We start from the raw sequence: 27,596 nt of genomic DNA on the forward strand, positions 1-27,596 counted from the left end.
CGGGGGTGATTTTGACCTTTTGGGTAAAGCTTTGGGAAAACTCATTTTCATGCATTGGGGTTGATTCATTTAGTGTTTATTGATGTAATCAAGTAATTTGAGACTAGATACGAGCGAGTTGGCGGGGGAATCAAGGGGTAAAGCTATAATTGAAGCTTGAGTTGTGTTCGAGGCATCGAGGTAAGTGTTTGGTCTAACCCTAGCTTGAGGGATTAGGAGTTGTGTCCTAATTGCTATTTGTTTTTTGTCAAGTACGGCGTATAGGCATGGTGACGAGTATCTATGCATTGGTGTCAAGCATGACCGTGAGTCTTATCTTGTAATTTTTATGATCTCGTTGTATTATTCATGCCTTGGTGACGATTTCTATTTGTTGTGTAAAGTTGTGGAAAGAGTTATGACCTATGAACATTGAGGAGCGTTGGCTCCAGTTGTATAACAAATTGTGGAAGTATAAGTGATAATCGAAACTCTAAAGCGTTGGCTCGAGTTGTGAAGTGAATTATGAAGTAAAAGTGAGAAAGAGAAGAGATTATTATGTTGCCCCCTTGTCGGGCTATTGTTGAGTTGAGGTTCCTTTGCATTGTGTTCTTAATTGATATTACGGACGCTTAGGTTGATCATTCTTCGTGTTAGGTGTTGTAACAAGTTTGGTTATAGCTGGGTAGTTAGGTATTGTAACAAGTTTAGTTATAGCTGAGGTAGTTAGATGTTGAAACTAGTTGAGTTATAGTTGAGATAGTTAGATGTTGGAACAAGTTTGGTTATGGTTGTTTCTGTTGAGTTTCCTTGCCAGGATAGTGTAGTCTATTGTTGATCCCCTGTCGGGATGGTTAATTATAATTATTGTTGATTGTATATTTGGAACGGGTTGCACGCCGCAAACGTTATATATGTGGATCGGGTTGCACGCCGCAACAGTTATATATGTGGATCGGGTTGCATGCCGCAACAGATATTATATTGGATCGGGTTGCACACCGCAACAGTTATATATGTGGATCAGGTTGCACGCCGCAACAGATATTATATTGGATCAGGTTGCATGCCGCAACAGTTATATATGTGGATCGGGTTGCACGCCACAACAAATATTATATTGGATCGGGTTGCGTGCCGCAACAGTATTGTTATTGTATTGATTGTAGACATCTAGTGTTCTTCCATACTTTATTAAGTTTCTGATAGAATTGATATGTTTCCCCGGAGCATGTTTCCCCCCTCCCTTTAAAACTGTTGTTACCTATTTATATTTATGCTGTATATTATATAACTGCACAAGTTTATCTGGAGTCTGGTCCTAGCCTCGTCACTATCTCTCCGGGGTTAGGCCAGACACTTACCAGCACGTGGGGTCGGTTGTGCTGATACTATACTCTGCACTCTGTGCAGATACCGGAGCGGCACTTGATCAACAGCAGTAGCTCGGGAGCTAGCCTTCAGTCTACCGAGACACCGATGTAGCCTTGCAGGCGTCCACAGGCCCGACGTCTCCTCTATCTTATCATGTATTCTGTTATCTCAATTATTCGAGACAAACAGTGTTATATTTCTTTCAAATGGTTGTATTTAGTACTCTTAGTGGTCCGTGGATGTTGTGACCCCAGGTTCTGGGTAGAGGCATGTATTGACTTTCGAAACATTCTGGTTTTATATTTATCTAAGACTTCGGCTTAATCTCATATTTTGCTGTCATTTAACTATTTATTTCCTTGTTAATATAAGATGTAAAAAAAAAGGATTAAAATAGAAGAGCTAAAGATTTCTAAGTTCGTGGCTTGCCTAGCTTCCATGAGTAGGCGCCATCATGACTCCCGAAGTTGGGAAATTCGGGTTGTGACAAGTTGGTATCAGAGCTCTAGGTTACATAGGTCTCATAATTCACGGACAAGCTCAGTAGAGTTTGAGGGATCGGTACAGAGATGTATGTATTTATCCCCTAGTGGCTAGAGTGTTAGGAAAAACTTCACATTTGTTCTATCATGTCGTGCGGTTCTTTTCTCAATGATAATTAAATTTCTACTCTGTTCTTTCGCAGATGGCGATTTTAAGCGCTTCCTCATCTACCGCTCAGCAGCCGATCCCCCAGCAGTAGCTCCCACGAGGGGCAGAAGGCGAGGCCGAGGTCGTGCTAGAGGGTAAGGCCGAGGTCGTTCCAGAGGCCGAGGTAGGGGTAGATCCTAGCCCCGAGCAGCAGCCCCAGTAGCAGAGCCTTATGTTGACATTGATGATGAGGTTTTGGCTCCCGCAGCTCCGGTGGGCCCAACTCAGGTCCCTGAGGGGTTTATTGCTACCTCAATCCTTCAGGATGCTCTTATCTGATTAGTGGGCCTCATGGAGAGTGTCACCCGAGCGGGTTTGCTTCCTATAGCACCAGCTGTCTCTTAGGCTGGAGGAGAGGCCCAGACTCCTGCTACTTGCACTCCGGAATAGGTAGCTCCTCAGATTCAGACTCCAGCGGTTCAGCTAGCTGGAGCAGTTCAGTCGGGTGTGGTAGTTCAGACCTGTGATGGAGCGGCTATGTCTGTCGATGCTTTGTGGAGGCTAGATAGGTTCACCAAGCTCTTCACTTCCACTTTCAGCGGTGCATCTACTGAGGATCTCCAGGATTATCTAGACAGCTGCCACCAGGTTCTCAGGAACATGGGTATTGTTGAGACCAATAGGGTCGATTTTGCTACATTTTGCTTGTCTGGATCCGCCAAGACTTGGTGGAGGGATCATTGCTTAGCGAAACCAACCAGATCGCCAGCCTTGACTTGGGAGAAATTTACAGTGTTATTCCTGGAGAAGTTTCTCCCCATTACTCAGCGAGAGGCTTATCGGAGGCAGTTTGAGCGCCTCCACCAGGGTTCCATGATGGTTACCTAGTATGAGACCAGGTTCATCGACTTAGATAGCCATGCTCTTGTCATACTTCCTACCGAGAGAGAGAGAGGGTGAGGAGGTTTATTGATGGTCTTATTCCGCCGATTTGCCTTTAGATGGCTAGGGAGGTTGGGAGTGAGATCACTTTTCAGGAGGCAGCCAATGTGGCCCGTAGAGTAGAGATGGTCCTGTCGCAGGGAGGTGGTCATGGGTCAGATAAGAGGCCCCATCATTCAGGTAGATTCAGTGGTGCCTCGTCTGGAGGCAGGGATTCATATGGTAGAGGCCATCCTCCTAGGCCCTTTCAGTCAGCTCTTCAGGTCTCTCACGACGCTTCAAGTAGCCGTAGTCCGCAGATGCGATATTCCAATCAGCAATCCGACAGTGCACTACCAGCTCCTATCAGTGCGCCGCCGCTCTAGAGTTTTCGGGGTGGTCATTCGGGTTGCCAGGGTCAGTCTCAATTTTCTCAGCCACAACACTCAGGTGGATGTTTTGAGTGTGGTGAGTATGGTCATATCAGGAGGACTTGTCTGAGATTTGTGGTTACTTAGTCGCAGCAACAGGGTCCCCGTGCTATGGTTCCGGCACCAGGTGTTCAACAGCCCGCCCAACTAGCTAGAGGTGGGGCTAGAGGTGCTAGAGGTGGACAGAGGCTTTAGAGGTGGAGCTCAGGCCGCTAGAGGTGGAGGCCAGCCAACTGCAGTCCATCCTAGAGATGGAGCCCAGGGTGGTGGGGCCCAGCCCCGATGTTACGCCCTTCCAGCCAGGCCCGAGGCTGAGGCTTCAGATGCAGTCATTATAGGTACTATTCTGGTTTTGTGATAGAGATGCTTCAGTGTTATTTGATCTAGGGTCTACCTACTCGTATGTGTCATCATATTTTGCACCGTATCTGGTCATGCCTAGTGACTCATTGAGTATTCCTATTTATGTATCTACATCGGTAGGTGATTCTATTGTAGTTGATCGAGTCCATCGTTCTTGTATTGTGGTGATTGGGGGTCTTGAGACTCGTGTGGATTTGTTGCGTTTAGACATAGTCAATTTCGATGTTATATTAGGGATGGACTGATTATCACCTTACCACACTATCTTGGACTGCCATGCCAAGACTGTAACCTTAGCTTTACCGGATATGCCTCATTTAGAGTGGAGAGGGACTCCTGGTCATTCTACCCGTAGTGTTATCTCTTATGTGAAGGCTCGTCGTATGGTCTAGAAGGGGTGTTTGGCCTATTTGGCATATGTTCGTGATTCTAGCGTCAAGATTCCTTCTATTGATTCTGTGCCCGTTGTTCGAGAGTTTCCTGATGTTTTCCCTTTAGACTTGCCAGGTATGCCACCAGACAGGGATATTGATTTTTGCATTGATTTGGCTCTGGGCACTTAGCCCATTTCTATCCTGCCGTATCGTATGGCCCCGCCTGATTTGAAAGAGTTGAAGGAGCAGTTGCAAGACTTGCTTGAGAAGGGTTTCATTAGGTCGAGTGTTTCGCCTTAGGGTGCGCTGGTGTTGTTTGTTAAGAAGAAGGACGGAACGATGAGAATGTGTATTGATTACCGATATTTGAACATGGTTAAAATCAAGAATAAGTATCCATTGTCGAGGATTGATGATTTGTTTGATCAGCTTCAGGGTGCCAGGGTATTTTCGAAGATTGACTTGAGATCTGGCTACCATCAGTTGAGGATTAGGGCATCCGATGTCCCTAAGATAGCTTTCCGCACTCGGTACGGGCATTATGAGTTCCTGGTCGTGCCATTTGGGTTGACCAATGCCCCAGCAACTTTTATGGATTTGATGAACTGAGTGTTCAGGCCTTATTGGGACTCGTTCGTGATAGTCTTCATTGATGATATTTTGATATATTCCCGCAGCCGGGAGGAGCACGAGCAGCAACTTAGAATGGTTCTTCAGACATAAAGGGATAGTCAGTTATATGCTAAGTTCTCGAAGTGTGAGTTCTGGTTGAGTTCAGTTGCATTTCTGGGTCATGTTGTATCGGCAGAGGGTATTCAGGTTGATCCGAAGAAGATTGAGGCAGTCAAGAACTGGCCTAGACCAGCGTCAGCCACAGAGATTCGGAGTTTCTTGGGATTGGCAGGCTACTACCGTCGGTTCGTGGAGGGGTTCTCATTTATCGCAGCCCGGATGACCAGGTTGACCCAGAAGGGTGCCCAGTTCAGATGGTCAGACGAGTATGAGGCGAGCTTCCAGAAGCTCAAGACAACTCTGACTACGGCACCGGTGTTGATTTTGCCCACAAGTTCAGGGCCTTATACAGTTTATTGTGATGCATCTCGTATTGGGATTGGTGTAGTGTTGATGCAGGATAGCAAGGTCATTGCATATGCTTCACGGCATTTGAAGATTCATGAGAAGAACTATCCAGTTCATGATTTGGAGTTGGCAGCCATTGTTCACGTATTGAAGATTTGGAGGCATTATTTGTATGGCGTGGCATGTGAGGTGTTCACGGATCACAAGAGTCTTCAGTATTTGTTCAAGCAAAAGGAGTTGAATTTGAGACAAAGGAGGTGGTTAGAGTTGTTTAAAGATTATGATATCACTATCTTGTATCATCCGGGAAAGGCCAATATGGTAGCCGATGCGTTGAGTAGGAAGTCAGCCAGTATGGGAAGTCTTGCTTATATTCTGGTCGGTGAGAGACCGTTTGCTTTGGACATTCAGGCTTTGGACAATCAGTTCGTGGGGTTGGATATTTCTGAGCCTAATCGTGTATTAGCTTGCACGGTCGCTCGTTCTTCTTTATTGGAGCGTATATGTGATCGGCAGTATGATGATCCCCATTTGTGCGTCCTTAGAGACATAGTGCAACGCGGAGGTGCCAAGCAGGTTACCCTAGATGATGACGGAGTTTTGAGATTGCAGGGTCGAGTGTGTGTGTCAAATGTGGATGGGCTTCGTGAGTTGATTTTAGAGGAGGCCCATAGCTCCTGGTACTTTATTCATCCGGGCGCCACAAAGATGTATCAGGATTTGCGACAACATTATTGGTGACGGAGAATGAAGAAGGATATCGTAGCATATGTGGCTCGTTGTTTGAATTGTCAGCAGCTCAAGTACGAGCATCAGAGGCCTGGTGAGTTATTTCAGAGGATTGAGCTTCCCGAGTGGAAGTGGGAGCGGATCACTATGGACTTTGTTACTGGACTCCCGTAGACTCGGAAAAAGTTTGACGCAGTATGGGTCATTGTTGATAGGCTGACCAAGTCAGCGCATTTCATTCTTGTGGCAGTCTCCTATTTATCTGAGAGGTTAGGTGATATCTATATTCTGGAGATTGTTCGTCTTCATGGTGTGCTTGTATCTATCATTTCGGACCGATGTACGCAGTTTACCTCGCATTTCTGGAGAGCAGTTCAGTGAGAGTTGGGCACACGGGTTGAGTTGAGCACAACATTTCATCCTCAGACGGATGGGCAGTCCGAGCGGACTATTCAGATTTTGGAGGATATGCTCCGAGCTTGTGTCATTGACTTTGGAGGCTCGTGGGATCAGTTTTTGCCTTTAGCAGAGTTTGCCTACAACAACAGTTACCAGTCGAGTATCCAGATGGCTCCTTATGAGACTTTATATGGTAGGCGGTGTCGATCTCCAGTTGGATGGTTTGAGCCGGGAGAGGCTCGATTGTTGGGTACGGATCTTGTTCAGGAGGGTTTGGACAAGGTCAGGATTACTCAGGATAGGCTTCGTACAGCTCAGTCCAGGCAAAAGAGTTATCCAGACCGCAAGGTTCGAGATGTGGCTTTTATGGTTGGAGGGCGGGTATTGCTCTGAGTGCCACCTATGAAGGGCGTGATGAGATTTGGGAAGAAGGGAAAGCTTAACCCTAGATTCATCGGTCCATTTGAGATTCTTGATCGAGTGGGAGAGGTGGCTTATAGACTTGCATTACCGCCAAGCTTATCAGCTGTGCATCTAGTGTTTCATGTGTCCATGCTTTGGAAATATCACGACGATCCATCCCACATGTTACATTTCAACACTGTCCAGTTGGACAAGGACTTGTCTTATGAGGAGGAGCCGATAGCTATTCTAGACCGGCAGGTTCGTCAGTTGAGGTCGAAGAGTTTTCCTTCTATTTGTGTTCAGTGGAGAGGTCAGCCTCCTGAGGCATCGACTTGGGAGTCCGAGTCCGATATGCGGAGCCGTTATCCCCATCTTTTCCCCGACTCAGGTACTTCCTTCTTCTGTCTGTTCGAGGATGAACAGTTGTTTTAGAGGTTGAGAATGTGATGACCTTATAAAATGAAACTCCGTGTTCTGAGGCCTTGAAAACCTCATTTAGAGTCATCTCAATTTGCGTGCACAGTCCGGGCGCGTAGCTGGAAAGCTTAAATATGATAATCTATGAAAAACAATAAGTTTTGATTATAAATGAGTTAATTTGACTTCGGTCAACATTTTGGATAAACGGACCCGGACCCGTGATGTGATGGTCCCGTAGGGTCCGTAGGAAAAATATGGGACTTGGGCGTATGCCCGGAATCGAATTCCGAGGTCTCAAGCCCGAGAAATGAATTTTTAAAGAAATTATTTTCTGAAATTGTTTAAAGAAATTTGAAATGAAATTTGATTAGAACATTATAGTATCGGACCAGTATTTTGGTTTCAGCGCCCAGTACAGGTCTTATATATGGTTTAAGTCATCTCTGTAAAGTTTGGTTAAAAACGGACGTCGTTTGACGTGATTCGGACCTAAATTGCTAAATTTGATACTTGATGAAGTTTGAGAATACGTTCTTGATTTTGAGGTTTGATTCATTGTTATTGAGGTTATTTTGGCGATTTGATCGCACGGATAAGTTTGTATGATGTTGTTGAGTTAGTACGTGTGCTTGGTTTGGAGTTCCGAGGGCTCAGGTGAGTTTCGAGTAGGGTCCGAGATGCCTTAGGCTTAGAAAGTCAGATGTTGCAGGGTCAGGAAGTTGCAGGTCTCTGAACCCTCTAGTGCGGTCCGCGAGAAATCGTGTGAGACCGCGGAGGGGCCAGCACGACCGCGGTCGCCTTTGTGCGGAGCGCGGTGGAGGCTGTGCGGCCCCAGTCGCCTTTATGCAGTCCGCACAAGGTGCTGAATTGCAGGTCTTCAGGCAGGCCTGTGCGGCCGGGGTCCATTTGATGCAGTCCGCCTAGGGGGTCTGAAAGGGGTATAAATAACGGGAATTTCAGTTATTTTTCACTTTTCAAAACCCCAAAAACATAAGAGGCGATTTTTCAAACAACATTTCTTCTCCAAAACGTTGGTAAGTGATTTCTAACTCACTTTCTTCACTCCTTAACATCTTTTAACATGATTTCAACTTCAAATCAAAGATTTTCATGGGGGAAATTGTGTGTTTTGGGTAGAACCTAGGTTTTTCTAAAATTGGGGATTTGGACCTCAATTTGAGGTCCGATTTCAAAATAAATTATATATTTGGATTTGTGGGGGAATGGGTAATCGGGTTTTAGTTCGAACCTCGGGTTTCAACCACGTGGGCTCGGGGGTGATTTTGACTTTTTGGCTAAAACTTTGGGAAAACTAATTTTCATGCATTGGGGTTGATTCATTTAGCGTTTATTGATGTAATCAAGTAATTTGTGACTAGATACGAGCGAGTTGGCGGTGGAATCAAGGGGTAAAGCTATAATTGACGCTTGAGTTGTGTTCGAGGCATTGAGGTAAGTGTTTGGTCTAACCCTAGCTTGAGAGATTAGGAGTTGTGTCCTAATCGCTATTTGTTTCTTCTCGAGTACGACGTATAGGCATGGTGACGAGTATTTATGCGTTGGTGTCAAACATGACCGTGAGTCTTATCTTGTGATTTTCATGATCTCGTTGTATTATTCATGCCTTAGTGACGATTTCTATTTGTTGTGTAAAGTTGTGGAAAGAGTTCTGGCCTATGAACATTGAGGAGCGTTGGCTCTAGTTGTATAAAAAATTGTGTAAGTATAAGTGATAATCGAAACTCTAGAGCATTGGCTCGAGTTGTGAAGTGAATTGTGAAGTAAAAGTGAAAAAGAGAAGAGATCATTATGTTGCCCCTTGCCGGGCTAATGTTGAGTTGAGGTTCCCTTGCATTGTGTTCTTAATTGATATTACGGACATTTAGGTTGATGATACTCCGTGTTAGGTGTTGTAACAAGTTTGGTTATGGCTGGGTAGTTAGGTGTTGTAACAAATTTATTTATAGCTGGGGTAGTTATATGTTGAAACTAGTTGAGTTATAGTTTAGTTATGGTTGTTTCTCCCTTGCCGGGACGTATATACTTGTATTGTTGAGTTCCCTTGCCGGGATAGTGTAGTATATTGTTGATCCCTTACCGGGATGGTTAATTATAATTATTGTTCACTGTATATTTGGAACGGGTTGCACGCCGCAATAGTTATATATGTGGATCGGGTTGCACGCCACAACAGTTATATATGTGGATTGGGTTGCACGCCGCAACAGATATTATATTGGATCGGGTTGCACACCGTAACAGTTATATATGTGGATCGGGTTGCACTCCGCAACAGTTATATATGTGGATTGGGCTGCACGTCGCAACATATATTATATTAGATCGGGTTGCGTGCCGCAACAGTATTGTTATCGTATAGATTGTAGACATTGAGTGTTCTTCCCTACTTTATTAAGTTTCTGATATAATTGATATGTTTCCCCGAAGCATGTCCCTCCCCTTTAAAACTGTTGTTACCTGTTTATATTTCTGCTGTATATTATATAACTGCACAGGTTTATCTGGAGTCTGGTCCTAGCCCCTTCACTACCTCGCCGGGGTTAGGCCAGACACTTACCAGCACATGGGGTCAGTTGTGCTGATACTACACTCTGCATTCTGTGTAGATACCGGAGCGGCACTTGATCAACAACAGTAGCTCGGGAGCCAGCCTTCAGTCCACCGAGACACCGAGGCAGCCTTGTAGGTGTCCGCAGGCCCGACGTCTCCTCTATCTTATCATGTATTCTGTTATCTCAAGTATTCGAGACAAACAGTGTTATATTTCTTTCAAACGGTTGTATTTAGTACTCTTAGTAGTCCGTAGACGTTGTGACACCAGGTTCTGGGTAGAGGCATATATTGACTTTCGAAACATTCTGGTTTTATATTTCTCTAAGACTTCCGCTTAATCTCATATTCCGCTGTTATTTAACTATTTATTTCCTTGTTAATATAAGATGTAAAAAAAGGATTAAAACAGAAGAGCTAAAGATTTCTAAGTTCGTAGCTTGCCTAGCTTCCACCAGTAGGCGCCATCACGACTCCCGTAGGTGGGAAATCCGGGTCGTGACAGTAAATGCAGGACATTACATGAAGTTTGTTCTTCATACCAAGATACTAACATCTTATAAATTAAGTGACTCAACACGAATAAGACGTGTGATTTTTTTGAAGAGAAGATTCCAATAATATTGAAGACGGTGTTGCTTTCATAGCTCAATTGAAAGAACGATATATTGAAGAAGACAAAGCACATTTAGCTAAAGTTTCTTTGCAGAGACAATCTTGATCAACAGAATGATGAAATAGATGTTCAAATAATTCGTTCAAGCGATAATTTGGCGGGATAATTCACTAAGGCATTGGCTGCCTCAACATTATAGATGTTGTCAAGCTTGGAATTCGTCGTCTCCGGATAATAAAGTGATGTTTTTATCAGGGGGAGACAAATACACGCTGTACTCTTTTTTCCTTGGCTAAGGTTTTATCCCACTGGGTTTTTCTTGCAAGATTTTTAATGAGGCAGCAAGTAGCGTATTACAAGATATGTGTACTCTTTTTCCTTCACTAAGATTTTTTTCCTACAAGGTTTTTTCTTAGTAAGGTTTTAACGAGGCACATTATCCATGGACATCCAAGGGGGAGTTTTTTGAAATAATTATTTATTGGTGGATGTCCATAACTCATAAAAGAGTAATACCCACTACTCTTCTCCATTATTTCCATAACTCCCACTACTCCAATATACTTATGGAGTTATGGTTGTAACTCTCATACCTCCGTAACCTCCCCAATATCTTCCTCCATGATCTAAAATATTTAAAGTCATGTTTATGACATTCTTTTGTATACCTCTATGTAATACTATAAATAAAGGATAAAGTGATATTGTACACACTTGAATACATGAAAGAAATAAGAATTTCTTTTCTCTTGCTCTTTACATTCTTGTTTATTTTTTTGTTTTATATTATTACTTTGAGCTAAATTTCGTAACTTCAGTTTTTTGGATGGAGAGAGATTCACATTATGGAACAAAATAGAAAAAACTGTGTATGTCTCGCTCCATCTATTTGCAAAATTTTCCATGCCTTGACCCAGGAAAAAGTGTATCTGAAAATATAATTTTTTTTTAGACAAAGTGGTTTACATAATTCAACAGAGAAAAGTAATTAAATTCTATTTTTCAAAAAAAAAAACAGAAGGAAGATTAAAAAAAAGGGTATAAATGTTGTTTCCATGACGTTTGGAGTTGAGTCACGAAGATCTTTTCCTTGTTAACTCATCACACTAAAAACCCCGTCCAACTTATTTTATTTCACGCAAAATTACATCATATATTCTTTTGCCGTCCATTTCTCTTTCTTCTTTCATAGTCATCTCCCTCTTCTCCTTCCCTTCAATTTTTCTCCGCTTAATTAATATCTTTAGAAGAATTTAACTTCTTATTATAATCATAACATATAGAGTACTTACTAGTTCATTTATAATTTACGTTATTTTTAAAAAACAATACATTTCTATATATTATGGCATGATCGAAATGGAAAGAGTATCACTTAGTTTATTTTTTCACAAAAATTATAAATAATTTCCTTTTTAAGAGATATAAAGTACTAACAGACTAGTTCACCGTTTATTATGTCATACTTGAATACAAGATATCTTGCATCATTTACTTAATAAGAACATCTTCCTCCTATCTTGCCTTGTCAATAAAATCTGTCTCTCCATTTCTTTGTTCAATATCAGTCTTTGCTTCCAAGAATATATAGTAATTTCAATTTTTTACACAATAAATATTCTTCTTTGTGCGTATGTGTGTTTGCATGGTGGAAAAATAAGCGCGCGATGAGAATGCAGTGGCTATGGCGGAATTTGTTGGCAGCGGCAGTGTTGGTGATGGCAGGAGCGGTGGCTGCCGGCGGAGAAAATGTGAGTTATGACGGAAGGTCGTTAATAATAGATGGACAAAGGAAGATGTTGTTTTCTGGTTCTATTCATTATCCTCGAAGCACCCCTGATGTATGTCCATCTCTCTTTTTATTTTCGTCATATTACGAGCTCATGTACACTTGTGTATTTATCAGTATATATGCCCACACATGCATATTAAGAGTGGAGGTAGAATATTACGTGTAGCTTTTGTTTAAACTATGTATTTACGTTAGAAAATTCATTAAACATATATAAATATGTAATTTCGAACCTAATTATTAAAATGAACTATGAGTTAATAGCATACTCAAAAATCATAAACTTCACATTGTTGCTCTGATATTAAGATGTGCGTATACTTCTGTTTCTGTACATTTAGCTTAGGGCATATTTATATGTTTGCAATATAATGGTTGTAGGAATATGGGTGCACTCTCTGTGTGTTTGAGAGAGAGAGAATACTCTCATGTCTGTTTTTCACTTCTCATATTAGTAGTTTTTGTTGAATTTTTAATTTTTGGTATATGTATCACATATGATTTTCATACATTATTGCTCATATTCATGATACTAACCATTATTTTTCAATAAAAGAAGTAAAGTACTCATCTAATTTTGTTGACTCTTAGGGTGTGTTTGTACAACGGAAAATGTTTTTCAAGAAAATATTTTCTTAAAAAACAAGTAGTAATCTTATTTATTTTTTGGTGTTTGGTACGCAAATTAAGGAAAATGAGTTCTCAAGAGTATTCATAAATAATTTAGATATAATAAATATGAAGCCATAAACTTTCAAACCAAAAATCTTCCGAACCCACATTTTTCATAAACTTTCGAAACCGCGGAATTTCGAACCCGTAAACTTCATAATTTCTAAACTCGTAAACTTCAAAACACATAAACCTCCGAACTCATAACTTTGAAACTTGTAAAATTTGAACCTTTAAACTGATAAATAAAAAAACTAAAACTAAAAAATATATTAAAAAATAGTTTTTTTCGGGGAGGTGGGGGAGGGGGTGAGGGGCAGAAAAACAAAAAAAAATAGAAATTTGAAATTACAAAAAAAAGTAAATTTTTTTTTGTGCTGGGGGGGGGGGGGCAATTGGGCTGAAGGTTTGCACGGGGGTAGGTAGTGCAGAAAAACCAAAAAACAGAAATTTGAAATTGCGAAAAAAATAATAAGGTAAAAAAAAAAATTTTTTTGCGGGAGGGGGTGGGTGTGGGAGGGAGGGGGTGGGGTGGGGTGGGTGGGGTGGGTGGAGGAGTATTAAGGTGGGTGGTAACGGAAAAAATTAAACTTTGAAAAAAAAAAGAAGCCTTTTTTAGAGAGAGGGTGTGGGGTGGGTTGGTGACGGTGGGGAAGATTGAGAAGGAGTTTTGAAAAATATTTTTCACTCTCTTGATAAGGAAAATATTTTCGTCTGGTTGGAGGAAAATGAGTTCATACGGAAAATGTTTTCCAAAACATTTAAGCCAACAAAATATGAAAAAATTAGAAAATATTTTTCGAGAAATATTTTCCTTCGTACCAAACACACCCTTAATTACAAAAGATCGTAAGTCCAATCTAAGATAGAGGTTTCAAAGTTCTACATGCATTTAGTTTAGTTATAGGACTAACAGTGTAAAAGAAATTTAGACAATGAAGATTTACCTGTCACTGTAACTTAACTTTGACTTGATGGTGTAAAAAACTTTACTTAACCTGATGGTGTAAAAAATTGTAAGTTAACATATCAAGCTTGCTATGAAGATTTACCTGTTATTGTAATTTAACTTGACTTGATGGCGTAAAAAATTTATACGCAAATAATACATTATATCATATCATACTATATTATAAATATGATGACCCTAAGTTAAAGTTGAAAGACTAAAATGACCATATATAGCTGAATGGCTATTTTGCCTTTCAATTGAACATTACTTCTATAATATTGATATACAAAATTGTAAAACTACTTCATAATAAATACAGACACTATCAAGAATCATAAAAATAATGGAATTAGAACAACATGTTAAGTGAATCTATATTAAAGTGCCAAAAAAGAGTCATTAATATAATTATCTCATTAAGTTCTTGGCCGCAAAACGATTTCAAGTGTCCCTTTAGCTTGTGGGAGTATGTCCTCAAAATGGATTTCTTATAATGAATATTATGATTCGAGTTTTGAAAATAGTAGTGAGTTTTAATTTATTTGAATACTTTAGTATGCATTTATATTATTAAATATGCTCATTTTAGTTCAACAAATATTGGGCATGTTATGATGCTCTACAAAATAGTTCATATTCATTTTGACCTTTTCTATCAATTAATTTAAAAATCACTACTCAAAAATTTAAAATTTTATATGTACTTTTAAATTCATTGTTTTAGCATGCAATTTTGCTATTACTTCTTCCATTGTCAAGTTAGCCCAACAAGATCAGTATTCAACATTTAAAAATTTTGTATGCTGTTAGTTAAGTTTTATTTGATAACTCAAATATATTTTTTTATGTGAATTAAATATTATGCGCTTATTGATAAAAAATACACGCATAACACGCGTGGCCGAAAATGAGTAGAACTTAAACTCATTAATTATAATGTTCATTGGATTAACAATAGGAAAAAAGTACAATATGTGTAAAAGCGTAGAAAAAGGGATAAGGTAGAACTCGCTAGTCGCTAGCATTTCTTCTAAGAGATCTTTAGATTCTTGGAAGAATTCATTTGTCAATGTAATAGTAAATATCATAGGGATTCTTTGAAAGAGACTCAACCGATTACTATTTTTGAAACTTTGGTTGTGACATTTGAATTCCAAAGGCTTTGGTGTTATCTCCAAGGAAAACATTAAAGGACATCGTATTCTAGAACTTGTTAAATTATTTAACAGCTTATAAGTAGAGAAAATAATTAAATTAAAAAGGATTTAAAGAAAAATTTGTAAGTTTAAATAGATTTGATTATTACCTAGTCTCTTAAATTAGCCAATAACATCATTAACTACCATAGAAATGATCTAATTTAGAATACCAGGATGGAACGAACTAGTAATTTCAATCTAAAATGTAACATCAACTATTTGATCTTTCAGAGTGTAACTTACATTTAGAAACTAATTATTTGAAGTGTACTTCTAAGAATATATAGAAATCAAGATGACTAAAAGATTAATAGAGAAAGGTCTGAAGGAAACGGAGCAAGGAAAAGCACGAAAATAAAAGAACTTTGTCAATGCAAAAAGCCAAAACTACTATCGTAGGATGATATAATTGTCCCTTTCCCTACTAACAACCATAATTTTTCCTAGCAAGATTTTCATGTATATAACCATCGCCGCCAATATTGTTATTTCCTTTTCCTCTTTTGTTTGTTTGGTTGCTGGATTTGTCACTTTTATTAAAAAAAAAAAAATCCAAAGAAAAAGAATTGTCCAACAACCGTCCACGAGCTAACGATCTTTAATTAGCCCTTTTTTAAAAGTTTATTACTTAAATGGTTATTAAATTATTGAATATAGAGGAACATCGTCATTTTTTTTTCTTTTATATAAAAATTTGAAATAACCGGATCTGGATATATTTATTACTTTTCGGCTTGAGTGACTATTGAGTAAAACAATAAAAGATAAGTAATTTTATCACAAAATATATTTTCAATAGCTTCGTTTAAGCAATGACCCTCGTTTTAAACTTCATTTTTGGATTTAACTTATATGATGCGATTTTGAAAGAGGGGTAACTAATAATTTATTTCATATGATGAAAGTTATACATATCTTTCGTGAGAGGATCGATTTCTATTATTTCTATCAAACTTAGAAGGGAATTAATGATTTTACTCATTGTATGAGGAATTCTTTTTATATAATTAGTTTTACTTTTAACTTCATATTACTTGCTCCTGCATGAACTTTCAATTTGTATGACGTTCGAAAAAGAACCTATATCATGAGTAACATAAAGTTTGGACCAGGGTGCAAAATGTGATCGATCACTCTATTTTTGCTTGTTCTTTATGATAGATGTGGCCATCTCTAATATCAAAAGCAAAACAAGGTGGAATAGATGTGATTGAGACCTATGTTTTTTGGAATCTTCATGAGCCTCGTCCTGGACAGGTATTTTATTGAATACACTATCTTATCTCCCAATTTTAGTGCTTTTTTTTTTCTTCTCAAATGAAGTTTATTTATATTCCTAAACTGAAAATAATAGGGAGCATATTTATTCAAAATTTTCTTGAAAAATAACTTTGGTCATATACCAAAATACCCTTGAATTCAGAGTAGAGTTTTTCTCGTATACTGATTTCTTATTTCCAATGTGATGTCAGTATGATTTTAGTGGAAGACGTGACATAGTAGTATTCATCAAGCAAATTCAAGCACAAGGTCTATACGCTTGCCTTCGTATTGGGCCCTATATTGAGGGTGAATGGACATATGGGTAAACTAATAAATAATATTTAATTTGAGTCAAATTTGACTATAATTTCTTTTTCACCCCTAAGGGTGTTTACAATTATGTTTTGATCCCTTGTTGAATTTTACAGGGGCTTCCCGTTTTGGTTACATGATGTCCCTGGCATTATTTATCGATCTGACAACGAACCGTTTAAGGTAATATATCACCCATTTTTCTTCTGATAAAAGTTTTGATTTGTATCGAATATATCTTTACACCTCTAAAATGCAGAATAATAATTTTATCTGTTGGCGCTTCGCGCGGAAAAACCTCTCTATAGAATAATATTTTAATATTAATATTTTAATATTCGAATATTAAAAATAATAGAAGTAGGTTATATGTTTATTGTTTACCTTTTTGTTCTTTTATATCATGTTGGGTTTCACAGAAGAAAGGAGAAAGATAAATGAGCTATTCATAATTTACTCTTTTAGTTGCTTGACACGGGTACATACTTTTTTATCTTTATCTTTTGATGTGATATAGTAAATTAAAGTGAATAGGCATTTCTTTTCTATCCATGGATATAGACATGTTATTATGACATACGTGTAAAATTCACGAATATATACAAATTTTTGTGGAGGAGATACCATTATCAGTGCATATTTACCGTCTGTCGTTATCGCAATCACTTCAGATCGCAACAATTTTTTGTTTGTTTGAGATCTCTCCTCATGTATAAATTAGCAATGAGAAATCTTTTACATAGCATATATAAATTAAATTATCATCTTAAAAGTGAAAGAAAAAACTTAAAATACAGTAGTATTAATTTAATCCAAATTTAACTTTTCCTTCATTTTATTATCAGAAAGAAATTACGACTTATTTCCTCCTACTATGCCAAAGCGAATTGTTCTAGCTTTCACAAAGTCTATACCTTATCTGTCCCGAACTTTGAAATTAAAACATCTTATCATCTTATCAAGAAAGTCCACCTGACACCTCTATGATTTCAACCTATCTAACTTCTAAATAATATCACCCTCTTTTGATTCCTTTTCATTCATCTAATTATCTCTTTGACAAAGTATTTCTTGATAGTCTGGCTAGGTTTCAACACTATCTTGGGCAAAAGTTACATTAACTTGCAAATTAATGAGTCAAAGATTAGGAAACTCATAACTCATAAGCATCACATTTGTATGACCGGAAACTCCAGGAATTATAGAACCACATAAGAAAAGAAGAAGAGAGAATAACCTTATAATTTATATATATACCCCTGCAAGTTCGACTAAAAAAAATTCCCAAAAGAGAAGTCTAATCTCTTGCCCTCTAAAGACAAAATGTTATGGAAAAATGAGATCAAACACGAATCTTCTTAAGAATCAACACTTCCCTTCTTCCCTTAACATTAGAATTAAAAGCACTTTCAGATTTTTATCTTCCTCTGTTAGCCATTGCCTTTTTCTTTTTCTTTCAATTTTCTTATATATGAAAATAATCACCAATTTCCAACCGTTGTTTTAATCTATATAACTTTCCAACTGTGTCAACTCCTGCAAATTTTGTTTTAACATATTTCTTGTGCAAGAACCAAAATTTTTTGTTCCTTGATCCTCTCTTAAGTACCTTCGACGACTCTGACACAAAGTTGAGGAAAACAATAAAAAGGAAAAAATAGAAATTTAAAAGTAGATATTTGAAAATCAAACACCATACGTACATGACAGTTGGAAATAAAAATAGAAATTTAATTAATAGATATTGAAAATTAAATATCACATATACATGAAGCTTCAACCGTACCATTAGTTTCTTCTCTGCCGAAACTTCCTCACTGATGGTTGACTTCCTCTACTCCGCTAGTTTATTATCTTTTGTAAAGTAAATAATTGGCTCATCAAAAAAAAATTAATTGATGAGGAAAGTAGATAATTATACCCTTAAGAGAGTCTTTGTCGGAAGAATTGTACATTCATCACAAGAAAATAACCTTCGTCAGAAGAAAAGGTGGAAAGGTTAAAATGAATTTCTTTTTCATTCCTTATTTATTATTCAGAATATTACAGGGAAATTTTTGAAGAGTGGAAGGTTGCAATGATTCGGGTAAAAAAGAAAAGGATGTAACCGTTAAAATTTGAAAGTAATGGTTTTTGTTTCCGTATTTCTGGAATTTAATAATAGACTACTATACTAAATTGAGTGAGAAAAAAATCTAAAAATTGACAAAATAAATAAATCATTTCCTTGTCTATGAGATATGCTACATCATCTCTTAAGGTCCCTCAAATCTCAATTATAGATATATATAAATTAGACCACTTTGATATATTGTTTGAATTGGTAGGAACATTAACTTAATAATATTCTCTTTTACATGACAGTTATACATGCAAAACTTTACCACAAAAATAGTGAGCTTGATGAAGTCGGAAGGGTTATATGCCTCACAAGGAGGTCCAATCATACTCTCACAGGTTAAATATCCATAACATTCTGATGAGCCATCCCATGATATTTTTTCTCTCTATATATATATACATAAATACATGTGTCAACATTTTAAAATACATGTAGATTGAGAACGAATATCAAAATATAGAAAAAGCATTCAGAGAAGATGGCCCCCTTTATGTTCGTTGGGCAGCAAAGATGGCTGTGGAACTTCAGACTGGTGTGCCATGGGTCATGTGTAAACAAGATGATGCTCCTCATCCTATTGTAAGTGTAAATACATCAAATAATCAATATATTCTAACGCATGCATAGAAATTAGAGGGTGTTTGGCTAAGCTTATAAAAGCTGGTCAAACTAGGTTACAAGCATTTTTTTGGCTTATCTACGCGTTTGGTAAAGTTAAAATTGCTTATAAGCCAGGTGCTTATAAGTTAAAAATAAGCCAAAAGTCATAGGCTGATCACCCCCAGCTTATGAATTTTTAGCTTATAAGCTCTTTAAGTTTGACCAAGATTTTTACTATTTTATCCTTAAAATATTTCTTTTTAGAACAAAATTCCTACACCGATACTCACTGCCTCAAGTATTTTTTCAACCTAACCCTCCCCCCCCCCCCGCCTCTTCAAGTTTGCAATTCTCATTGACTGTTAAGATAAGCAAATTCCCTATTCATTTGCATATTTGTATTTATGTGATTGTGTATTAATCTTTGAACTGTATATAATAAATAAGGACATATCAAAATTTTGGTGTATTGCTTTCTAAGTATTGTCGTGATAAAGACAGTATTTGTTTCTCTTCAGTATTTGTTTCTCGGGTTAAGACAGTAGGAGGCGACTCTGAGCATTTTCTGGTTGAAATGGGGTTACACCAAAGCTCTGCGTTCAGTCCGTTCTTATTCGCCCTGTTGATGGATGCATTAACAAACCATATTCAAGGGGAGGTGCCATGGCGCATGCTATTTGCCGATGACATATTTCTGATTGATGAGTCACGAGCCGGTGTTAACGAGAGACTAGAAGTTTGGAGACAGACTCTTGAGTCTAAAGGTTTCAAGCTGAGCAGAACAAAGACGGAATACCTGGAGTGTAAGTTAAACACTAAGCCGGGGGAAGTGGGCGTGGATGTGAGGCTTGAATCACAGGTTATCCCAAGTAGAGGAAACTTCAAGTACCTTGGTTCGGTTATCCACGGGGGATGGGAGATCGATGAGGATGTCGCACACCGTATTGGGGTAGGATGGAAGAAGTGGAGGTTAGCATCCGCACAAGAGAGTGCCAACGATACTCAAAGGTAAGTTCTATAAAGCGGTGGTTAGACCAGCCATGATGTATGGGGCTGAGTGTTGACCTGTTAAGAACTCACATATCCAAAAGATGAAAGTAGCAAAAATGAGGATGTTGAGGTGGATGTGCGGGCACACTAGAATGGACAAGATTATAAATGATGATATTCGGGAGAAGGTGCACGTGGCTCCCATTGATGACAAGATGCGGGAAGCGAGGCTCAGATGGTTCGGACATGTATAGAGGAGAAGCCCAGATGCTCCAGTAAGGAGGTGTGAGCGACTGATTGTGGAGGGAACGAAAAGAGGTAGAGGGTGCCTACGAAGTATTGGGGAGAGGTGATCAGGCAGGATATGGTGAGGCTTCAGATTTTCGAGGACATGACACTTGATAGGAAGTTATAGAGGTCAAGTATTACGGTTGTAGGCTAGAAGGTAGCTGAGTCTTGCATTACCTTGTAGTGTTGTGAGCCTGTTCTGGTAGGGTTTTTGTCTGAAATAGCTAGGGGTATTGTATTGTCTTACAATTTGGTTTTTCGGTGTAGGACCTATTTACTAGCCATCATTTTTGTTTTGCATTTTTCCTTCTGCATTTTATGTTCCTATTTTTCCTATGATCTCTGTGGTGAAACTAATATTCTCTCCTTTTTATTTTTCTTATTATCTTGAGCGAGGGTCTTCCGAAAACATCCTCTCTACTCCTTTGGGGTAGGGGTAAGGTCTGTGTACATGCTACCCTCTCCAGACCCCACTTGTGGGATTTTACTGGGTTGTTGTTGTTGTATATTTATTTTTTATTGAGAAAATTTTGTCAATTTATTAATTATTATAACTTATGATTATATGCTTATCATAAAATAAATTATATTGATGTTTTATACTTCAATACCACATAGAGGGGAGGGGTGTGATTTGGTGGTGTCCAATTTTTTATTTAACCTGATTATAGAAGGACCTAGTTCTTCTATGTGTTTCAACTACTACTGTTGCAGAATAATAAGTACAGAAATTAAAGAACACAGAGATTTTACGTGGAAAAAATATGGCTCAAAAGGTGAAAAAAACCACGACCTACTTTCCAGTAGGATTTTTCCAAACTCTCCACTAAAATAACCGAGCCAAAAACTCTTTTGTAAACCTAGGATTAACTCTAATCCCGTTGTAGAACACAGCCTCAACTGTTGCGACAACTTCAATTAACTCTAACTTGAAAACTCTAAGTACTTAATACAATTGCTTCTAGATAAAGCTGAAAGGTACAATATGAAAACACCTACTACAATTGAACTAGAATAAAAGATAGACACTTGGAACTGGTTCTTCTATCTGGTTCAACTAGCTTCAGGATTGCACGCTTGAAACACACATAAATTGCTTGCAAAATTGCCTTGCTATTTTACTCTCAATTCACATTTAACTTCTGCTTATGTGCGTTACCTGTAAAAGAGAACAACACTGATATTTAAGGATTTAGTAAATAGATATTGACTAGAATACTGATGCTACTCTTCCTTGGTGGAGGAGTTCTAGTTGATCTCAAACACTAACTCTATCCATCTCTTAAACCGTGTTCTCTTTGAGTAAGGAGTCTTTCTCCTTATCTAATATGCAACCTTTTCGATCTGGATCAGGAGATATCACTTCTGGTAAGTAAGGTTTATCTCCTTCACGTGCATCTCACATGCTTGAGTTGACCATATCTGTGCTTCACTAGGATGGATCTGGTCCATGTCTGAGTTCCTTTTTCAGTCTTCAAAACTCACCTTTACTTGGGCAACAAATTCCCCCTTTTTGATGATGACAAACTCTGTGCTTTTCACTCACTTAAGCCCTGTCAAAACTCATCTTATTCATCAATGCAAAGTTAGAAATTTTTTACTTATCTTCAAGGACCAAGTTCATTAGGTTATAAACATAACTTATTTAGAATATAAAGCACAATATCTCTTCCCCCTTTTGGCATCATCGAAAAGTTGCATAAACACAGTGTGATTCCCAGAACTTTAACAATTACTCATGGCCACTGGGGCAACTGCAAGTGCAATCATGGATTAATCATCAGTAATCAACCAAACATATTAAAACTATCAAGGAAATATAAACAGTCAACAAGAGCAAAAATAGCAAACTTTATTGATAGAGAATATGATTCTGCCACAATCCACAAAAAGAAACAAAAACAGTCAAAATATGAGCAAAACAAGAAAAATCCCTAATCTGAGTCACTGAAAGGTCTAGATAAGGTTTAGGAACTGAAGGCTAAAGAACTTAAGGCTTTAAAGAACTAGAGGGTTGGGTTTTGTCTTGGAGAAGGTGCAGCATGTCTTGAAGAATGCCATCATTCTTCTCTTTTTCCTTTGTGAGCTCAGTTTTGAGAGCATCTCTCTCAGATTCAACCTCTGCTAAATGAGCCTTCAGCCTAATTATCTCAGCATCCTTTGTCTCACTCTCCTGCACAAGAGCTCTGACTTTGCTATTGATAGGTATCTTTTTAGATGAACCAGGTTCATTGGGAATGGCATTGACCTCATAGTCACAAGCAATCAAAGTGTTTATTCCAAAATGGTCTTTGCTTGTGACAATTTCTCACTTCTTCAGTGGCACATTGCAACGATTAAGAACAGTAGTCAGAATAAATACATAAGGAGTGGCATGGGACTTGGAGCCATTGATAACCCTATCCAGCAGCTTGATAATAAATGCAGGCCAGTTGTTTTGCCTTCCACTTTCAAGACACTCCATCAAAACCAAGTCTATGTAGTTAGTAATGTGCCTTCTTTCCTGCCTAGGCAGCAAACACTTGTTGACAAATTCAAACAGGACTTTGTGGCATGGCTTCATTTCACTCTTATGCACAACCTTGGCCTCATTCACTTCTGTGACATCACAGAATTTCTTAGTAATTGCGAGGGCAGTAGGAAGGGAGTCTAGACTTGGCCATATTTGCCTTGTGTAGTCATCGTACCCTTTAGAAGGGATGTCAAGGATCTCACCCAGCTCATTTGCATCAAAAGACATTTGAACCCCTTTCACCTGGCTGGTAACTCTACCATCCTTGACCTCTGCATTGGCCATGAATTCAATAACCTCATTCCTTTCTAGCCTACCATCCAACTGAAGGACCATGTCCTTCCAACCCTGAGCAGCTAGAGCATCAACCAATCGAACCATCCTTGGTTCCACCAAATCCTTCAAAAGTCTACCCTTCAAGATTTTTCTTTTGCCAAAATTGGCCAGCTTATCTTGCTCATAGTCAGATTCACCCTCTTCTTCACCACTCCAATCTTCTTCTTCAGTAATCTTAACTTGCCTGGCTTTCACAGCAGACCTTGTTCTTTTAGCCAAGGAAGAAGGTTTAGCAGCCTTGGAAACAGATGAAGACTTCTTGAAAGAAGTCTTGGTTTTCTTTGGCTTAGGGGTATGAACCTCTACATCCACAGTCATATGTTCATCTTGATGGACCTATTCCATGTCATTCACATATTCTAGGAAAATATGCTAGGCCCAAGTGAAGCTTTGATTGAGGCACCCTTAACTACTAACTACTAAAAACAAAAAAGAAAAATGGACTCAAACCCTTAAGAAGGTTGTCACTCCATCCATCATTGGGAAGATCCACCCGGTTCACACAAAACTCCACCTTTAGAAAGAACCGTGGCATTAAGAAAACCAAAGGCTTATTCCAAACTTTCAAAACAAAAAGCTACGAATCATAAATAAGAAGCTAAGAACAAAAAGTTGCGGAAAGTAAAATGAATATATACAAGAGGGGATTCGTCGAATATACAATAGATGGGATGAATATGTACAATGTAGCATAACTTTATATACAGACCCAAAGTAAAATAAAAGTGCGATAAATGTAACGAAATGTTAAAATTATAAACAACCCAAAGATGAAAAGATAAAGAAAGCATAAAAAGTATCGAATATATATACAATCATCCAAATGAATCCATAAAAGTAGGGCCTACCCCCTCAAATGAAAGTTGGCATTGTCCCCAATGCCAACTAAACTAAATAAAGCACCAAAAAGAAAAAGGAAAAAAGGATATAGGGACTCCCTATGGCCTGTCTGCCTGCATGAGCTCCTGAGTGGTCCCTGGGTCCTCACTGTGCTCGGGAACCTTAGACTGGTTCCCTTTGGCCTACTGCTGTGCTACTGGGACCTGAGCCTGGACAAGCTCTTGAGGTGCATCCTGTGGCTGACTGGAGGAGGCCTCCGGTGGGTCTGTCAACTGGATGACTGCATCGTCTGCTCTAGGGATCATCCTCTTCCTCTTGGGAGGCCTCTAGGACTGCTCGGGCTGGGTATGAGCTGATGGTACTGGGTCCTGTAGCAATAAGTCCAAAGGCAGATGATCTGCCTTCATTTTGTCAACATCAACCCTTAGCGCCTTTACAAACTCCTTGGAAGCCCGCGACTTTCTCAACTTCTTATGCTCCTTAGCAAGATCCTTGAGAGCATGACTGTGTGAAGCAACTACATCTGTGAGCACCTTCTGAGCGTCAAGGATTTTCTTTTGGTTGGCTAAAATCTCCTTGAGAGCATCCTCTATGGACTGGGGGACCTGTGGAGGTGGATGTGCCGACTGAGCCTCTACTGTAGTAGTGAGGGTAGACAACTTGGATGACGCAGCCTGCATCCAGTTGTTGATACTGAGAAGAGTCTGGCTCAATCGGTGGGCAGTCACTGGATAGGCACGGGAAGAAGGGATCTCCGGGTCTGCTGAGGTGGATGGGCTAGGAGGGATATCAGTGGAGGTGGAGGCAGGCTGAGCAAGAGCCACAACTGGCTCTTCAGACTGGTGAGTTGGAGTAGTAGTTGTTCCCTTGAAGTTCTTACTCTTGGGGTTATCATCCCCATGCATGTTGTACCAAGAAAATGGGGCCTTTTCTTTGATCTTGATGTCGAATGGCCTCTTTTCAACTATTAGGTCTCGGAAGTACATAGTCAGAAAACTAGGGAAGAGTAGTTTTTGTCATGCTCACTACCCACTATTGTGATTATCCTAAACATAACATTTCCCACATTGATTGGGTACCGTGCCATGATTGAAGCCACCAAAACTGCCCGGTGAAGAGGGAGGGAGTTGTCATGAGTTGTGGGGTCCAACCTGCTACATACAAATGTTTCCCACCCCCTTACCTCAAAGTTCAAACTACGTCTCAGAATCTTGACGCCCGCAGTCAACTAGTCGGGGGTGGTACCTGGGATTGCCAGATATTGTGCCAGCCAGGGATGGTCTTCCTCTCCCATTTCCATCTTTGTCATAAATAGTGCCTTATCCTCTTCATCATAGCGAAGGTAGTCATTTATTGTTTTTCCATCAAAGAACACTTTCTGATTTCGCACCTTAGTCACTTTTGTGCCCTTTTTGATGTGGGCAACATTGGTGTAGAATTCCTTGACCAAGTGCTCGTTGGCATCTACATATTCACCCAGAAAGTAATCCCAGTTAATTCTCTCCCTAAACTGCCTCCTCACATTAGGTTTGTGAGGCAGTAGATCTCTATCAACAAAATTATGCTCTGGGATTAATTTCCTCACCGTCCACCATTCCCTGAATTTGTGGTACGCTACCTCACTAACAAACCGGTCTTGCCACACCTCCGGTTTCCTAGTTCTAGCAATACCCCCACCTGAGGTTCACCCCCTTCTCCAACTACTTCTTCTCCTCCTACTTCCTCCTCATCACCTACTACACCCTCTCCAGATAATGAAGTTGTGGGAAAGGTGGAGTATTCATCCCCACCGCCTTCAGTTGAGCCCTTAGATGACCCAGAAGACACATTTACTAACGCTTGGGCAGCGGGGGAAGTGGGAGGAGTGTCTCTTAGTTTGTTTCTCTCCGGCCAGTCAGGGATGTATTCTGGGATTGAGTCTAAAGATATCTCCCGAGAGGGCTCGTACTCACTCCCAGACATGTAAATGTCCCTATCAGTAGGTTTAATCATATTCCTCATGTTTTTTATGTTTTGCCGAGCTTGAACAGTCAATCTTACTATTTTCTGTTTCCCTCCCCGGGAGGATTCTCCTCTGCCTGGTTGTTTAGAGCCTTTACCTCGTTGTTTCACCATAGTCTCCAAACACAATCAAATGAGTTTGTTAGTATCAGTAGATAGTTGAAAGTAGTGTTGCAAACTATTGCAGAAATCATGTAGTGCGGACCGCACAAAATGGTGTGCAGCCGCACAGGGGTCAATGCGGGCCGCACATAATGGCCATGCGGTCCACATAGAGGTGGGGTTCATACTACCCACTCTCTGTATCCAGGCGGTAGGGACCGCACAAAAGGTAGTACGGCCGCACAAGGACTACTGTGGTCCGTACAAAATGTAGTGCAGCCGCAGTCCCCAAAGTTTAGCTTTCAGGACTTTCATCAATTCGGTCCGCACAAAATGTTACTGCGGACCGCACACAATCACCGCGGACTACACTGAGTTAGGGTTTACGAGATTTTGATTTTTAAGCCCAATTTTCACCTAATTAGTGTCCATACATGTTGCCAAGTGTATTTAACTAACTGAGTCTATTTTAATCAACAGATTAACTACCCTAACCTAATCAATGAAGGAAAATAAAGGAAGAAAAGTATAATAAATAAAACAAAAAAGGAAAAGAAAATAACAAAATTAAAACAATTAAAAAGAAATAGATTTACCATATGTGAGATGAAAAGATGACAATTAGTTCCGAACAATTAATTACGAGCAAAAGAGTTGATGAACAGTGCTTTAAGGGTTTAGAGAATCAAAGGTTCGAAAAGTGTAAACGTTGGGCGTCAGGTACTATTTATAGAAAAAGTCCTGGGGCCCAGCTTACCTATCGCGGTCCGCACTACATAGCTTTTCAAGTTTTACACAGGAAACCTACTGCGGTCCGCACAAAATGTCATGCGGCCGCAGTGGTCCACCGCGGACCGCACAAATTGTATTGCGGCCGCGGTGGCAATCTTCAGAGAGTTGGACATTTCCTCCTTCACCAGTGCGGTCCGCACTAAATGTTGTGCGGCCGCATCACAACTTTAGAGACCTGAACACTTTTTTTTCCACTATGTCCTGCAACACAATCCTGTAACATTTCACAACCAGTTAGCCCAAAAATCAGTCCTACACTACAATGAAAATCAAATAAAACAAGAAGAAAACACATGGGTTGCCTTCCAAGAAGCGCCTGATTTAACATCGCGGCACGACGCAAGTTATCATCACATTATTTGAGATGAAGAAGTGCCACCACATGGTTGTCATCAATTTTTTCAAGATAATGCTTGACCCAGTGCCCATTAACTCTGAAGACCTCTCCATTTTTGTTTTTCAAATCAAGAGCACCAAAAGTGGTCACCAACACCACTTCAAACGGTCTACTCTATTTTGATTTAAGCTTTC

At 39.3% G+C, this 27,596-nt stretch overlaps 1 protein-coding gene across 2 annotated transcripts in view; it reads left to right on the top strand.

The window, feature by feature from the left end:
• The first annotated feature begins 11,650 nt into the window (after positions 1–11,650).
• Positions 11,651–27,596, top strand: part of LOC107777130 (beta-galactosidase 16-like) — a 35,645-nt gene continuing 19,699 nt past the window's right edge. The window contains exons 1-6 of one of the 2 annotated variants that reach the window (XM_075232922.1): positions 11,651–12,133; positions 16,069–16,164; positions 16,380–16,492; positions 16,599–16,665; positions 18,847–18,939; positions 19,040–19,183. In XM_075232922.1, the coding sequence (XP_075089023.1) occupies positions 11,960–12,133; positions 16,069–16,164; positions 16,380–16,492; positions 16,599–16,665; positions 18,847–18,939; positions 19,040–19,183 (687 nt within the window). In that variant the 5' untranslated portion in view covers positions 11,651–11,959. The remainder of the gene's footprint in view (positions 12,134–16,068; positions 16,165–16,379; positions 16,493–16,598; positions 16,666–18,846; positions 18,940–19,039; positions 19,184–27,596) is intronic. The other variant, XM_075232923.1, reaches the window with a different exon arrangement.

The sequence above is a fragment of the Nicotiana tabacum genome, chromosome 16 (genome assembly GCF_000715075.1).
Source record: "Nicotiana tabacum cultivar K326 chromosome 16, ASM71507v2, whole genome shotgun sequence".
NCBI lineage: Eukaryota > Viridiplantae > Streptophyta > Magnoliopsida > Solanales > Solanaceae > Nicotiana > Nicotiana tabacum.